This window comes from Leopardus geoffroyi, chromosome C1 (assembly GCF_018350155.1).
Source record: "Leopardus geoffroyi isolate Oge1 chromosome C1, O.geoffroyi_Oge1_pat1.0, whole genome shotgun sequence".
NCBI lineage: Eukaryota > Metazoa > Chordata > Mammalia > Carnivora > Felidae > Leopardus > Leopardus geoffroyi.
In genome coordinates this window covers 173,518,252-173,533,613 of record NC_059328.1, presented here as the reverse complement: position 1 = coordinate 173,533,613, position 15,362 = coordinate 173,518,252, and the positions used below count along the sequence as shown (strand labels likewise).

Genomic DNA, 15,362 nt, shown 5'->3' with positions numbered 1-15,362 from the left:
CATCTGGTCATGAAATCACACATAGCTTCCCAACAAATAGATCAAAATTTGTGTGAAGATAATTTACTTGTTAAGCTTCTGAATTGAACACAGTTGTATTTCTTTTCTTTTTCTCTGGATCATCTCAGCTTCTGTATTTACACATGAATCATGTTAATTGGATAATCAATAGAGTTGTCTCACCAGGAAATCCCAAATCATACAAAGTTTACAAAAACATGTTTTGGTACTAATTATTGGACATGGCCAACCCCCTATGATCACTGAAGTTGAGGCTGTCATTTCAGAGTTATGATACCAGGGACAAGAGCTATGCCCCATGATAATGGTGGAGTTTATGGGCTGATTACAAGGATGATACTTAAAATATTTTGATTAGCCTGTTTATTTTGGGCATGTTGGCTAAGTAACTTTTAAGAAAAAAGTTGGCTATGTAGCTTGCCCAAAGGAAACATAGCTATTAAAGGAGAGTCAGGAATCGAACCCAGACAATTTGAATTTGTATGGATCTTTTTTTCACTTCCTCCTATGTTGACCCAATCTAGTCCTATCCTACTTGTGTAAGTCTTCTTACACAAAATGTTCAATTTTGGCTGTTATTTACCAGCCAAAATAACAAAAAGGACTGGAATCGATTAAATGATATATTTAAATAAGTAGCCTGCATTTCTTTTCAGTGGTTTTCATTTTCTGTTCTCCTTGGGCTTCTAACTAATCTAGGTCTCTTTCAATTATCTGCTTTCCCTCAGTTGAGTTTCATGGTTTCATCTGTTAATAATTCTGTTATACTGTAATTAATACCAGGCTTGGGAAGAGACTGGAACCATGTAAGTATTCTTTACTGCCTAACTAAGATACATTCATGGACAGAATATCTGAAGATCTCTATTCTTTGCATAGATATCTGGTCACTGACAGTTATGTTTCTCATTCACCTTACTCTGTGGCTTTTTCTTCCAAGAGTCTGTTTCAGTCACGGCTGTTGAGCACGTGGCCATGTCAAACTCAGCAATGGTTCTTTTAACTTTTCTCCCCTTAAGTTCTATTATATGATTTGAGGTTCCTTCAGTCCTTTCAATATTTGCACTGGATGTGGACTGACAACATTTTCTTAAAGAAAAAAAATTTCTCAGGGTGTTTGTGCTTAGTGTTGGCTTGGGAGAAACAACTTTGCTTTCTACTGGCTTCATGGCTTCTTTCACTTGGTCTTCAAATTGCTCTCTGAAGTATTCTTCTTTTACAACCTCTCTTAAAACAACTTCATCTTCAGACATTAGTCCCTCTTCTATGATACTTTCTGAATCTTCTTGATCAATATCATGAGCTACTAACCGAATAATAAGATCTTTTTTGGTCTGAACATCCTTTAAAAGCTCTACCTTGGTGATATCAGGCTTTCTTATATTCTGAAATGAATTTCTGCAAACAGCCTGGAATTGAAGGTACAATGAATATTAAAAACCAATGCTTCATTCACTCTTTCTGTGGTTCTATTGTAATATAGCTATTTTAATATGATTTATAGTTTCAATTTAAGTAGTATTATCTTTCAATGCCACTACTCGTATAAAGAAGAAACAAATGAAAGTTATAAAAAATATTTGTCAGTATCTAGCATTTTTTTTAATATTCCAGAGATCATATTAATCTGCCAGAATTTACTCCCAAGTATAGAGGAAGGTCTAACATAGGTTTCCTTCTAGTCTTTTTCTTTTTCTTTCTTTCCTTCTATTTATTTATTTATTTAGCTTAAATTTTATATTTTGTTGCATCATAATTTACTTTTTGTTTTTTCATTGACTTTGAAGTTTGGGGACAGAAGTAGACACTATAATCCACTTTTCTAAAATTCTACATAGGCAGTCATAGAGAATCTAAATGTACATATTTGTAATAAAAAAGCAAGGTATTGTCTGATATTGGCTTTTTAAAACGATGAATAACCAAACTTGTGAAGGTCTTTGACTCCTCAATCCCTGTTCTTCCACTCCTGATCCTGGTTATATTTTCCAAAAGAATCTTCACAACATAACTCTTAATGTTTTTCTTACCTCCCAAGTCAAGTCAATGGAAAACTTTCCATTTTCAATGTTTAAGGACAGATCAAAGAAAAGACAATGATAATTAAATAACAGAATTTCTCTAATTTCTGTAGCCTTTGATGATGCCACAGAACCTCCAAACTGAGTTAGTAATCTTAGACTTCAACATCCCTTTGTAACACTGTGATCCAGTTTTTCAGATAATGATGCCCTAAAAAAATATCTTCTGTGGAAACAAAATATAGAAACAGCTTTTTCAAGAAGATAAAACACAATCAATTTTGATTTTCTGTGTTAGTAGAGGGAACTAGTGGTTTAGAAATCAAAAATAATTCCATGTGGCTTTGGAATTTGTTATTATATATAGTTTGATATGTATATTCCTAGTGTGTTGGGAATTTATAGTACTCAAAACAGAAAACAAAGTACTGACATGGAGCCAACAAATGTTTAGATTCTTTGAACTAATCTATTGTTCTTTTGTCTCTTTTCTGTCCCTATGCTAAAGATATACAGTATTGGAACCCAGATTCGTGCAAATAATATGTCTTGATAAAGTTCTATGTATCTGATTTAAAAAAAATTTTTTTTTAGGATGGCTTTTCTTCCCCTTAAAAGGACAGGGGTAATTTTTTTTGGCTTAAATATTCTCTTTCCCACTGTGTGTGGTCTATAAATGACTTAAGTAAAGAGAGGCATTAACTAAGAGTAAGATTTGTGACAGACAATTCTACAGATAATTAAAAACAGATTTTGAGTAATGTTAGTTTACAGTCTGTTCATACAAATCTTACCCCAAGGGATTACTTATATATAAATGAAGACTGCTAAGCAATATGCTAATACAGTGATGAGAACACATATGGAAGAGTAAATCTTAGAGCTGGAAGGAACTGTCATCTGGTCCAGAAAATTTAGGACAAAGGAGATTAAATTAGTGCCTCAGCCCATGGTGATCTCAGTATTTGAATATGAAAATATAAAGCACTAATTAACATACTTACCAACCCTAAGATGGAATTCAGTGCCTTACAGGATAGTACTGGCAAAACATTCACCTCAAGTTTATGCTCCAGGGAGAAGGGTTCTATCAAACTTTGCTCATTTTCCAGGCCACAGATTATATCCCTAAGCATACCCAGTCTTTTGATGAGTGAACACCATCAATTTAAGGGGATTGACAAAAATCAAAACGTGTGGATCAGTGTAACTCTATAGGCCAGACAATTCCTTTGTCCTCAGTGCTATAGTTTCCATGCAACAAGGACATCATTTTGACATTTTAAAGTCCTTAGGACTTTAATCAAATAATATATTTAATCACATAATCAAATAATATGTTTGATGCCCTAGTGTGTAGCTAATTTAGGGCAGAGCTAGGTCCAGTTTATCAAAATGGCAGCATTAGGGCAACTGGGTCTCAAATATGGACAGAAGAGGAAACTGGGCACTTATAGAGGATATAGAAAAAATCGAGGAAGGCTAAGTAAAATAAAATGATAACAAACAAGTATAATCTAGCATTTGTAATGTAATGTTTGTTAGTGAATGTTGCTAAAAGTAAAGAGTACCACTGTTATAGAGTCGTAAGTTCGAGAAATTAAAACTATTTTAGATAGTTTTTGAAACCTCTTATATCCTGATATTCTTTAACTGGCCTTTAAAAACTGCTTTAGCTATCCACAATAAAGAATGTAGATATCCACAAAAAATAACAGGAACTATAGGAGACTGTGTTTCCTCTGAATCTGCAAATGAAGATTATAATTTAAGTCATCCTTATTTTACTGTTAAGGGCATTTCCCTGTATTTCTGTTCTTTAAAAATGCCAGTTTAAACTGATTTCCTTAGGAAAACTAGCCTGAGACTTTTAGAGTGATCCACTGAACTGACATGGCAAGTCTCTGTAAATCATGTGACTAAAGGAATGAACCTGTGCAACCAGTTTTCCTGTTGGGCATGGAATAACAACAAAAAGTGCATTCCCATATACCTGTTGGAGGAAGGAAATCACAGGACAATCACTATTCACTTATGGTTTTGCTATTGCTTTTGCACTTACCTCGAAGGGTTTTACATCCAGTCGTCCCACCTGATTCAATGAGATACGTCTTTCTCTCTGTATATTTTCTACATTAGATGTGTCTGGTAAGGAGTAGCTTCTCCCGCTTATTGATGCTTTTCTCAGTTCTGTTATGCTATGTCCAGTTTTTCTCAAACACTCCATCTTGAGTTTCTCAAGAGGTTGGGTTTTTACAGAAAGTACTGCTAAGTGTTCTGAAATAATTTTTGGATCTATTTTGATTGCTTTACTCCCAACGTGTGGAACTATTTTAATTGGAAAATTCTCTTCATTTGAATCTTGATATGGCTCTTCTTCCTCCAACTCAGGGAGTGTATCAATAGCCACATGCTCTTGTGCCTTTTGAATAATTTTATTAACATCTAGATTTCCAGAGAGATTAGCATTTGAATTCTTTGTGCTAACTGTATCTAATGGAAACTGTGAAACTCCATTAATAATTAAACCAGCCACGTTTTTAGAGAAAACAGTGTTTGTACCTTTTATATCATCATAGAGTTCTTTATGGGTTCCAGATTGTTGCAGAACTTTACTGTATACAGAATCAATAACCTGAGAAATCATTTCTATGCTTTCTGGATTTAAAAAGTGTCCTTCAGGATCAGCAGCAACAAGATTAATGTTACTTTGGGAAATTTCAGCTGTCACTGATTTTGTCAGTTGAGATGCAATTTTATTTAACTCAGGCTTTGATAAATTTTTTGCATCTTTGCTTGAAGCACTTGGCAACCTTACTATTTTAGCCAAGAACAAGGCCAGTGCTTCCTCTAAAAACCTGGCATCTAACATAGACTCTTCTTTGAATGAAGACTTTTCCTGGGACTTAAATTCATCAACAATTTTGACCACTTTTTCCATAATTTTGACAGCTTCCAGAACTAATTCTGAACTAGATGCTTTGTCCTCTACTTGAGGTTGAAACTCAGAATTGGAAATTTCCTTCACCATTAAAAAACCTATTACATCAGAGAGGACATTGCTTTTACCCATTAAATCCTTAAATATAGAAGTGTGTGAGCCAGAGTGCTTTAAAACACTGGTGTAAACAGAATTAACTACCTTTTCAATAGTTTCATTGTTAGCTAAAGGTACAGTAGGCAATTCCTTGGCTGGTGGTGCAAGTTTAATCTTACTTTTGGAGATAAATTCTTGTATTGAATTTATTATTTTTGAGCTTATTTTTTGCATGTCAGTTTCTAGAGATTTGGTTCTTTCCTTATCCACTTTTGGAAACACAGATAAAAGCTTTGATAAAAATTTTACAGCAATTTCTTCTATCATGTTATAAGGCAGTATATGAACATGTGATGGTTGAGGCTGGGGAGCATCAGCAGTTTGGATAACATCTTTAAGAATATTTTCAACAACATTGTCAACTTCTGCACACTGATGTGGAGTTAGCTCTCCAGAAAAATAGTTTTGCAATTGATTGCCAGCCACTTCTCGCATAACTAAGTCAACTATGGTTTCTGAAAGGATTCTGCATCCACTGGCTACACAGTTTTGTATAATCTCTTGTGATCCAAACTGTGATAAGAGGTTATTATAAATAGAATGCATCACTAATTGAATAATTTCATCATCATTGGGATGCAAGCATTCCACATATTGTATAGTCATATCTTTATCATTGGAGATTGCTGTTGTAACTGTATTTAATAAATTCATTTGAAGGAAGTCCAATTCTGTGAACCAACTGTACTCAGATGTTTCTACTTCCGTGTTGGATTCTGTTAAGAAAATTTTGGATAAAAGAGCAAAAATCACATTTTCCAAAAATTTGTGAGGCAGCAGGATGGTATATGGTGATAATGTTTGACATTCTTTGCTGGCTGTTTGTGCCACCTTTCGGATGTTTTTAACATCTTTAGATTCCAGAGGCAAACATGCTGAAGCTGGAACTTCATCACAAAATATGAAATCAAGTTGATGTTGAAAAATTTCATTTATCACTGTACTGGCTAGTCTTCTTGCTAAATTTTCCCCATTACTCTTTATATTTTTACAAATGGAATCCTGAGATCCGTATTCCTTCAAAATATTGCATACAGAAGAATGAACAACTTTGTCAACCAATGTTTTATCAATTGCTTGTATTTTATCTAAAGATATCTTATTTGATGAGGGTTTTCTAGTCACTTTATGCATATGTGGCATTCTATCCACAGTTATTTTCTTACTGTTGGATGATGTTTCATCTGTAGTTGATTCTTTATGCCAAAGAAGTGCTTTAGGAACTGATGACACTTTATCTACAGGTGGAAAAAACTGATTTCCCTTATGTGGCCTAAATACCTTAATTTGAGCATCTGAAAATTCCTTTAACAGTGAGTGCATAAGTTTCACAGCTGTGTCATAAAGTTCAGATTGATTTTCATCATCTCTTACATTTTGACGTCTATCACATGTTTGTGTTTCTGATGAGGAAGAAAAGATCAATTTGTTAACCATTTCAGTGATAACATCTTCTAAAAATTTAGCAGGAGCAATTCCGGGTTTAGTTTTTGGTGGGTAGCGAGGACTGTCTGATTTACTGGGTTCATTTTTAATCTCCTTACTTTTCACTTTTTCTGTTTTTTTCCCTCTCTCTCTCTCTTTCTCTTTCTCTCTTTCTTCCTCTCTCTCTCTTTCTTTATTTCTCTCTTTCTCTTTGACAGGGAGATTTTTGTTAATTGAGAGGGATGAATCCTTTGTTGACACAGACTGTGTAAAATCTTCACCAACTTCTTGAATTGCAAGCAATGTTGTATCATTTGGGAGACTGCAGGGTTTTGCATAATTTGCTGATTCTGGAGAATTACATATTTCTAAGATATTGTCATAAATGTTTTCAGTGACATTTTGAACATACTCATAATCTGAGTATTGTTTCTCACTTATATCTGTTTGAGACGGAGAGTCTTTTCCATCCTCATTATTTGGCTTTTGGGTAACTGTTTTCAAAAAATTCTCTGCTGTGGTCTCTGTATTTCTTGCTTCAGATGTCAAAGATAACTGAAAGGGCTTGCCTTCTTTTTTAAATGCATTTTCTCTTGTATAGTCAGTCTTCTTTTCAATGTTTATTTCAAATTTTGGTCCAAGTACTTCCTCCTCATATTCTGTATCATCAGTAGGAAATTGTATGTTTATATTATTATATTGTCTCTTCTTATATTTTGAAACTGATATGTTTTTCTTCTCAATGTGATTGTTTTTTAGAGTTATCTTTAAATCTGGCTCCTGCATAACTTTACTTTTCACACTGGTGGTTGGAAAAGTAACTCTTGATAAATTCTCATGTTTTTTAATGGAAGTTTCCATTTTATTTTCTGTCTCTTTCTTTTTGTTTGCCACACTTTCAGCTGACCCTGATAACGGGTTAACTATGTTGCTTTTCATAATTCTAGTTGCAGAGGGAACTATTGGATCTTGGATGTCACCTTTTTTCATTGAGGTCTCTTCAGTTTTGAGTCTTTTCTTTCTACTTATTGTACCGCTGTCTATTTCCAAAGTGTCCAGCACGTTTTTCTCGTCTATGGTTGCAAAACTGTGTTTATATGAATGTTTTGGTAAAGCAAGTTCATTCCCTTTTAAGCATTTGTTTATCTGTGTAGAGGTTTGCTGCGGTAAATGCTGAACCTTTTGGGTGATGTTATCTGGATTTAGAAATGAAAAGAAGGTGGAAGACCAGTCTCCTGAAAAAAGTGGTTGAATCTTAAAAGCAGAGATTGCCTTCTGAGCTAAAGTGGCAATCATTTCTATGACAATGTTACTTTTATCAACCTTCTGAATATCACTAGATCCATACTTTCCTATGAACTGATCATACACAAAATTGGATATTTTGTCAACTGTTTCTTTATGAATTGGTGGAAAAGAAAGCGTTTCTTCAGCATTTGGTAGAACTTTAATTTCACTTTTCCTAAATTCTCCTATCAGAGAGTTTGCAAATTTTATAGCTAAGCCCACAAGGTCTGGCTCTACCATTTCTTTTTTCTTAGAATCTTTAGTAATACTTGGAAGAGAATAAAATTTATGAACAAGCTCAACGATTACATCTTCCAAAAATGTAGCTGAATAAAGAGCAGGCTGTGTCTTTTCTTTATCAGGTTTACTAAGTACAGACACATGCTCATAATCAGAGAAGTCACTGGAAGATGGTTCTTCACCATGTAAAAATGGATGCAGATGATGATCCACGATTTCTTTCATGATGAATCCAGCTATTTTACTGAGGAATGAGCCTCCTTTTTTGTCTGTACCTTTCTGTACTTCAGCTTGAAATTCAGATTTCTTCAAAATATTATTACATATAGAGTCAACCAAGCTCTCAATCACTTCTAATTGCATACTTTCTGCATTCTCCTCTGCTGTGGCAAGGCGAATCTCATGTTCAGAAATTTCTTTGATAATTTCATCTGTCAGTTTTGAAGCTGCATCTACAAACTCACAATCGGATGTAACTTCTTCCTCTTTTAGCTCACTTTCAGTGTCAGTTGAAGGGAAGATATGCACTAGCAGCTTGTAAATCATATCTTCCAAAAGAGAACGAGGCAACACAGTAATACATGATGGCAAGGTATGGCTATCCTTTGTGATGACATTGAGCACATTTCTGATGATATTATCAGCTTGAGGGGAAGAATAGGAAGAAGACACTAATTCTCCTGAAACTAATGACTGCATCTGATAATCATAAATTTCCTCCAATAGCAAATGGTATATTTTTCTCCCAAAACAAATAGTGTCACTTTGTACAGCCCTGTATACTTGCATCAGAGACTTATAATCATCTAAAATTTTTTCATAAATTAGGTTGACTGTGTTTTTAACAATTTCTTTATATCCTTCTGAAAAACACATGTCATCATCAAAGTTATCTGCAACTAAAATCTCTGATGTGGTAAACTCCAGAACAATCGAATTTACTAATGTTGTAACAATACCAGTAATTTTGGCTTTTACTGTATCTGGGTTTTCAGCAGCCAAGAAATTGTGTGAGAATGCACAAAGGAGTTTACATAAAAGCTCAGAAATTACCTCCTCCCAAAACACAGCCGAGTTCACAATGAAAGATAACTCTCTTTTTTTAGGATCTATTGCTTTCTGTTTATATGTTTGATCAACTGCAGCTGAAACAAGAGTTTTATCTTCAGATAAAAATGACTGAAGATGGTGGTTAAAGATTTCTTTTATTATAAAACTTGCTATTTTTGAAACAGCTATATTACTTATACCTTTTTTATCTCTTGTAAGGGATTGGTATAGGTTTGAACATGAAAGATCAGCATAAATGGAATCAACCATAGACTGGATATCTTTTTCTGAAATCATACTTTGTTTTTCATTCCCATGTTTAATAATACATATTGCATGTTTTGAAATTATTGACATAATTTCATTTATCAGTTTTGTGACTGTATTATTTAAGTCTGATTGAGAAGTATCTGGGTGTTCTGTCATGGAGGCCAATGGAGTCATCTGAGATATAAGCTGAGTGACAATTTTTTCCAAATGAGTATGTGATAACATGGTGGTATATATTGTTGATGCCTGCCTTTGAAATTTTGATTTGGTAATATTACACTGAAGTCTTTTTATTAAAACATTAGTATTGAGTTTGGAGTGTGACTTAAAAGGAATCTTTCCTATGAGGTGTGGATGAATTTGGAAATCAAAAGTTTCAGCAAGGATGATTTTAGTTATCCTTGCAGCCAATGTTTTTGTGTCATTTAGAAAATCTTTAGGAGACATTATTTCCATTTCATGTTCTTGAAGAAGTTTGCTGTATGCCATATCGATAATGTTCTTGACTGCATCTCTCTCCACTGGAGGCAAACACAGTTGTTCCTCAGCATTCTCTAGAATGCTAACTTCAACTTTTGAGAATTCCTCTGCTATCAAATGGATGAGTTTTTCAGCTTTATCAAACAGTTCATCTTCTGAATCCCTTACTGATGTTGTTTGTACAATGCCTAACACCCTGTGGAATATTTTGCTTAAAACCCCAGAGACTACATCTTCCAAGAAAGTTGAGGAATAAACACTGGCATAAAACCACTGTTTTCTCTCATCATCAAAATATTTATATGATGAAGAAGGTAATAACTTTCCATCCACAAATGGCTGAAGATGTTGTTGACAGATATGTTTAATGATAAAACCTGCTATTCTATCAATAAGAACATCATTACTGCTTGTGATATTTTGCTCAACTAATTCTTGAGACTCAGAGTTTTGCAAAATATTTTTGAATACTGAGTCCACGAGATGCTGAACATCATCTTCGGAATAAACAAACTTGGTTTCTTCTTCATTTTTTGAAAACCGAATTTCATGTTGGGAAATTTTCATCCTAATATCACTGATTATCTCTGAAGCAATTTCGTTGAAATTCATTCTTAATCTGTCTTTTGGGCTTTCTCTATCTGGAACAATGCTAGATGCAGGAGGAAAGATTCTAGATAACAGTACTCTTACCATGTCTTCCAAAAACGTGTATGGCAGCAAGGTGTTATATGGAGATAAATTCTGACTTGTCTTGGTAGATTTACTGATGTTACCAAGAGTGTCCTGAACAATATTCTCAGCCATTGAAATAGAAGAGGAATATGATGACACATCCCCAGAAAATAGAGGATGAAGAAGGTAATCTGAAATAGCTGCTACAATTAACTTTGTAATATTTTCCACAAAAATATCACTGTCTTCAGACTCTTTATCAACCTCAGGGTCTAGCCCATGCTGTTTTAAAACATTTCTATAAATCGAGGTGACAAGTTTATCCACAATATCTGTATCTGCAGAGGTGTAAGACTGTTCTTTGCCATCATATAGAATGTGAATTTTAGCTTTGTTAAAATGGTTATTTATTGAGTTTACTATTTTTTGGGTCATATTTTCTAGTTCAATTTTAGTGTTATGCTTTGGACTGAAAATCTTTGATAAAAGTCTGGCAACAATTGCCCCTACAAATGTATCAGGATAAATACCTAAGTGTGATGGCGTGTGGGGTCTCTGTGACTCTATAACTTCATTGAGAACCTGTTTAACCATATTTGATACGGCATCCGATGGAGTCTTTGGACGAGGTAAACCTTCTCCACACAAAAATGGCTGAAGATGATTTTCAATAATCTCTTGGATAATAAAACTGGCTATTCGGTCAATCATAATTGGGCTTCGGCTGGCTATACTTTTCTGTATTGAAACAAGAGAATCAGACATTTGCATAATATTGTGATAAACGGTATCCACCATCTTCTGGAGGTTTTTTCCGCTACATAGATACTGATTATCGTATATAGTGAACCAAATTTTATGTTTTGAAATGGCTGACATAACCTTATTTATTATACAAGTAGACATTTCATTGAAATCTGAACTCATGAAATATTTGTTTCCCAAAGGGGAGGTCTTGTTGGGTGAAGGAATCAGTTGAGATAAAAGTCTTCTGGTGATGTCTTCTAAAAATGAATGTGACAACATGGTGCTGTAGCCTGTTGAAGACCTGAACTGGGAAGTAAATTTTCTCAAGTTATTTTGAAGTTTCTGCAGTATAATTTCAGCTTGGAGAGGGTAATATGAATTTGGTATGAGCTTTTCTCTGAAGCAAGATGGGAGTTGGTAGTCTAAAATCTCTAACAATATGTTATTAGTTATTTGTTCTGCTATTGAGGTATTGTCACATGCCAGATTATCATCACAAGTCACTTTCAATTTATATTGCTGTAAAACATCATAATAAACTGAGTCAACAATTCTACTAATCGTTTCTTTATGGATTGGTGGAAAACACAGCCTTTCTTCAACATCCCGTAAGACAGTGACTTGTGCGTTATTAAACTTATTTACTACACCATTGACAAATAATGTATTCATCTCATTGAGCCGGCCCTCGGTGATGTTTTCATTTTTTCCCCACAGTGAAGTAGAGAGATTAAAAAACAGTTCTGAAATTATCTCCTCCAAAAATGTGGCTGAATACACACCGATATTTATATCTCCTGGATATAGCTTATAATGGATGGGTATTGAATCCATATCCTTTGTTCCCTGTCTTTTGAGAGGGGACACAGAAGTGGAATTTACTGAACATTTCTTGCCAAATGGTGATTGCTTTTGGGGGCTAAACCCTCTGAGATTGTTCAGGGATCTTGTCAAAGCATTACCATCATAATTCACGAATCCTAAAAAGGCTTTACCTTGTCCTAATTCTGTTAATTCTGGCCTTTGTGCATTTATGAAACTAGACTGTATTTCTCTTCCTGTGTGCCTCAAATGCTTGTTTGCAAAAGGTGGGCTTTGGGGGAGTTGTGTACTGTGACATAGTTTGTCCATCAATGATTTAACCAAGCTGTGGGAAATAATAGTAAGCATAGAGTCTGATGATAATAAATCTTGATCCATTTCTGCCAGATTTTCCAAATAGTCTGACATATAATCTCCTTGAAATTGTTCACAGTCCATTGCTCCCTTACAATAATCAAATTCTTTGTCTTCTACACTTTGCAGTATTTTTAAAAGTTTACATTCTTCTGCTGATATTTCATCAGAAAGAGGGCTATTATCAAGAAAAACAGTGCTTGTGCATTTTTCCAAAAGTGTTCTGATAAGTTTCTCACACACAACATTGAGAAGAAAAACTGATTTGGGGGTGAGGCCAAAGTTATTTCCAAGTACGCTATTAGTTTGCTGCTCATTTGAGGATGAGAAAAATGTTCCTGCTTTTTTATTAGAATTCATGGCCTCACCTGGATATTCATCTGGTGAAAATAAATCTAAAACAATATTAAAAACTTTGTTGACTACTTCTTTGGATTCACAAGTTTTTAGACTACCAACCAGATTGTCTAACTTACATGCCAGATAATTTAATTTATTTTTTTGAAGGAGATGATCTATTTGGTAAGTAGATGCTTCACAATTTCTGGATCCTTTCTGTCTTTCCATGGTATTTGTTTCATTGCAAATGGGCACACTATTTTTTCTAAGCACGGAAAATGATTTTTTTCTTCCATTGCTTTCAAGATGATGGTTTTTTCCTGTTTCTCTGGACATTACATGAATTACTCCTGTTAAAAGATCCTGAAAGAGATTATCAAAGTCATCAGCAGCTACTCCTGGGCAGTAAATGTACTTTGTTTTTAAAGGACACATTTGTTGTGCAATGTCAACCTCTATAATGTTACTGTTAAAGAGGATTTCGGTAATGATTTCGGAAATACTTAAAGCAAGTTCTCCAATAGAAATTGACCTACTCTCAAACATTTGAGAATCAATTGAAATAATCTTGTTAAATGTTGCATTTTGGCTTTCCAATGCTTTCTCTTTTTCTCTACTATCTTTGGTGTTACCAGAAATGCTTGAAGTTAAATGGCAAATGACAGACTCAGTAAGATGTTCACAAAATTGATTAAGTGAAGAATCATTGTATATACTTCTTAGAGGCTGTTGTGATTCACATTTTTTCCTTGATAATGTAGAAATAATAGATTTCTCCTCATTGGAAGCTGAAAAAAAAAACTGATCATTTTTAGCACACATGAAGAGAAATATATAAAATTCAATATATTGGAAATTATTTACATATAAATTTCACCTATGGAATATCTCACTAAAGAAAATGAAAAACATAATCAAGAAAGATATTGGATTTTTTTTTCAGGTATTTATTTCCCACATGTAGAATCTTTTTTTTTTCCTCACCTGTAGAATCTTAATTTTAGCCAAAAAATTGAAAAAATAATCCTAAAGAATTCAAGTCTCCAAGTCAAGTGCTGATATCTGTCTTGCTTAAATGGGTAGGGGCTCTAAGAAGCTGCAAATCATACAGAGAAATGATTTCCAAGTTTAATGTTATAATCTATCATGTCTCCAGTGATCTCTAGAGAGCTCATGTAATTAAATTTTTTTAGTGAAAACATTTAATGTTAGGCTATTCATTACTTTTAGGATGTGATGCAATAATGACTTGATTGAAATGAAAATGTGCTAGGAAGGCTGGGGATAGGTTGCAATGTCAGCAGAACTGTAACCCATCGATTATAGTTTGTCATAACTCTACTCTTTTTTCTATTCAACAGAGTATTTATTGAAAATCATATACCTACTTAGGATGGCCAGCTTCTTGGAAGTGGCAGCCAGAAAAACACACTATTATTTCCTCAAAATATCCTCCAAATGTAATCATCTATTATATATCTGCATGTAAAGTCAGGCAACACTCTGTGGAGATGGAAGCTTTAAGCCTGGCTTTGACTGCTAGACAGGATTTGGTCATATTGAGATGAAGGGAATGAGGAAAAAGAGTATTCTAAGGAGAAGAAGGAGCAGGAGTAAAATCACTGGAAGGCCTTGAACATGGCTGGAAATAGAGAATAGATTTGATAGAAAGGGACAAATACCAATGGGATGAATTCATGAATCTTCTCTTTTTTTTCCCCCTTTATTAGTCTCTAAATTTAGTTAGGCTATGTTTGGAGAAAGTCTGTTTATGAGCTTGAAATTGCAGACACACAACTATCCATCTTGAAAGAATGCCAGTTTTGGGGCACCTGGGTGGCTTTGTCAGTTAAGTGACTGACTTTGGCTCAGGTCATGATCTTATGGTTCATGGGTTTGAGCCCCACGTTGGGCTCAGTGCTGACAGCTCAGAACCTGGAGCCTGCTTTGGATTCTGTGTCTCCCTTTTTCTCTGCCCCTCCCCTGTTTGCACTCTCTCTGTGTCTCTCAAAAATAAGTAAAAAATGTTTTAAAAAAATAAAAAAAAAGAATTTCATTTTTAAGGATGAGAAATGATCTCCCTATGCAGGTGGGTAGGACTGGTAGTATGTGTTCTCCTATTAAAATGATTGGCAAGTGATGTATATGAACTGATATTACAGCAACTAATTATTGCAATTATTGATCCAGTTCAGGGACATTTTAGTATTATTATATTAAATTTTATGAAATTTCCAATAATCAATAGGTTTTGAGATGCAAAAATGGCTATTACATATGATTTAACCTCTTAGAAAAGAAGTGAAAATAACTTTGTGAACATATGTTTAGACTTTAAGGATTGTAAGAATAGTGGAATACAAACAAAACAAGATTCGTAATACCTCTGTCCTTATAAATAATGACTAATAATGGCAAAGAATTCAACCATACACCTTGGAAAGAGAAATTGCTAACCTTCAATCAATTAACTGTATTTGGTATGGGTATAAACAAGTCATGCCAAAAAAAAAAAAAAAAACAACTTTAAAAAC

The 15,362-nt window shown here is 34.1% G+C and overlaps 1 protein-coding gene across 3 annotated transcripts in view; it reads right to left on the bottom strand.

Moving 5' to 3' along the window:
* Nucleotides 1-15,362, bottom strand: part of FSIP2 (fibrous sheath interacting protein 2) — a 98,173-nt gene that overhangs the window by 32,352 nt on the left and 50,459 nt on the right. For 2 of the 3 annotated variants that reach the window (XM_045480443.1, XM_045480442.1), the window contains 2 exons: nt 4,105-13,616; nt 936-1,430 (listed from right to left, as the gene is read on the bottom strand). In XM_045480443.1, coding sequence (XP_045336399.1) covers nt 936-1,430; nt 4,105-13,616 — 10,007 coding nt within the window. The remainder of the gene's footprint in view (nt 1-935; nt 1,431-4,104; nt 13,617-15,362) is intronic. The other variant, XM_045480444.1, reaches the window with a different exon arrangement.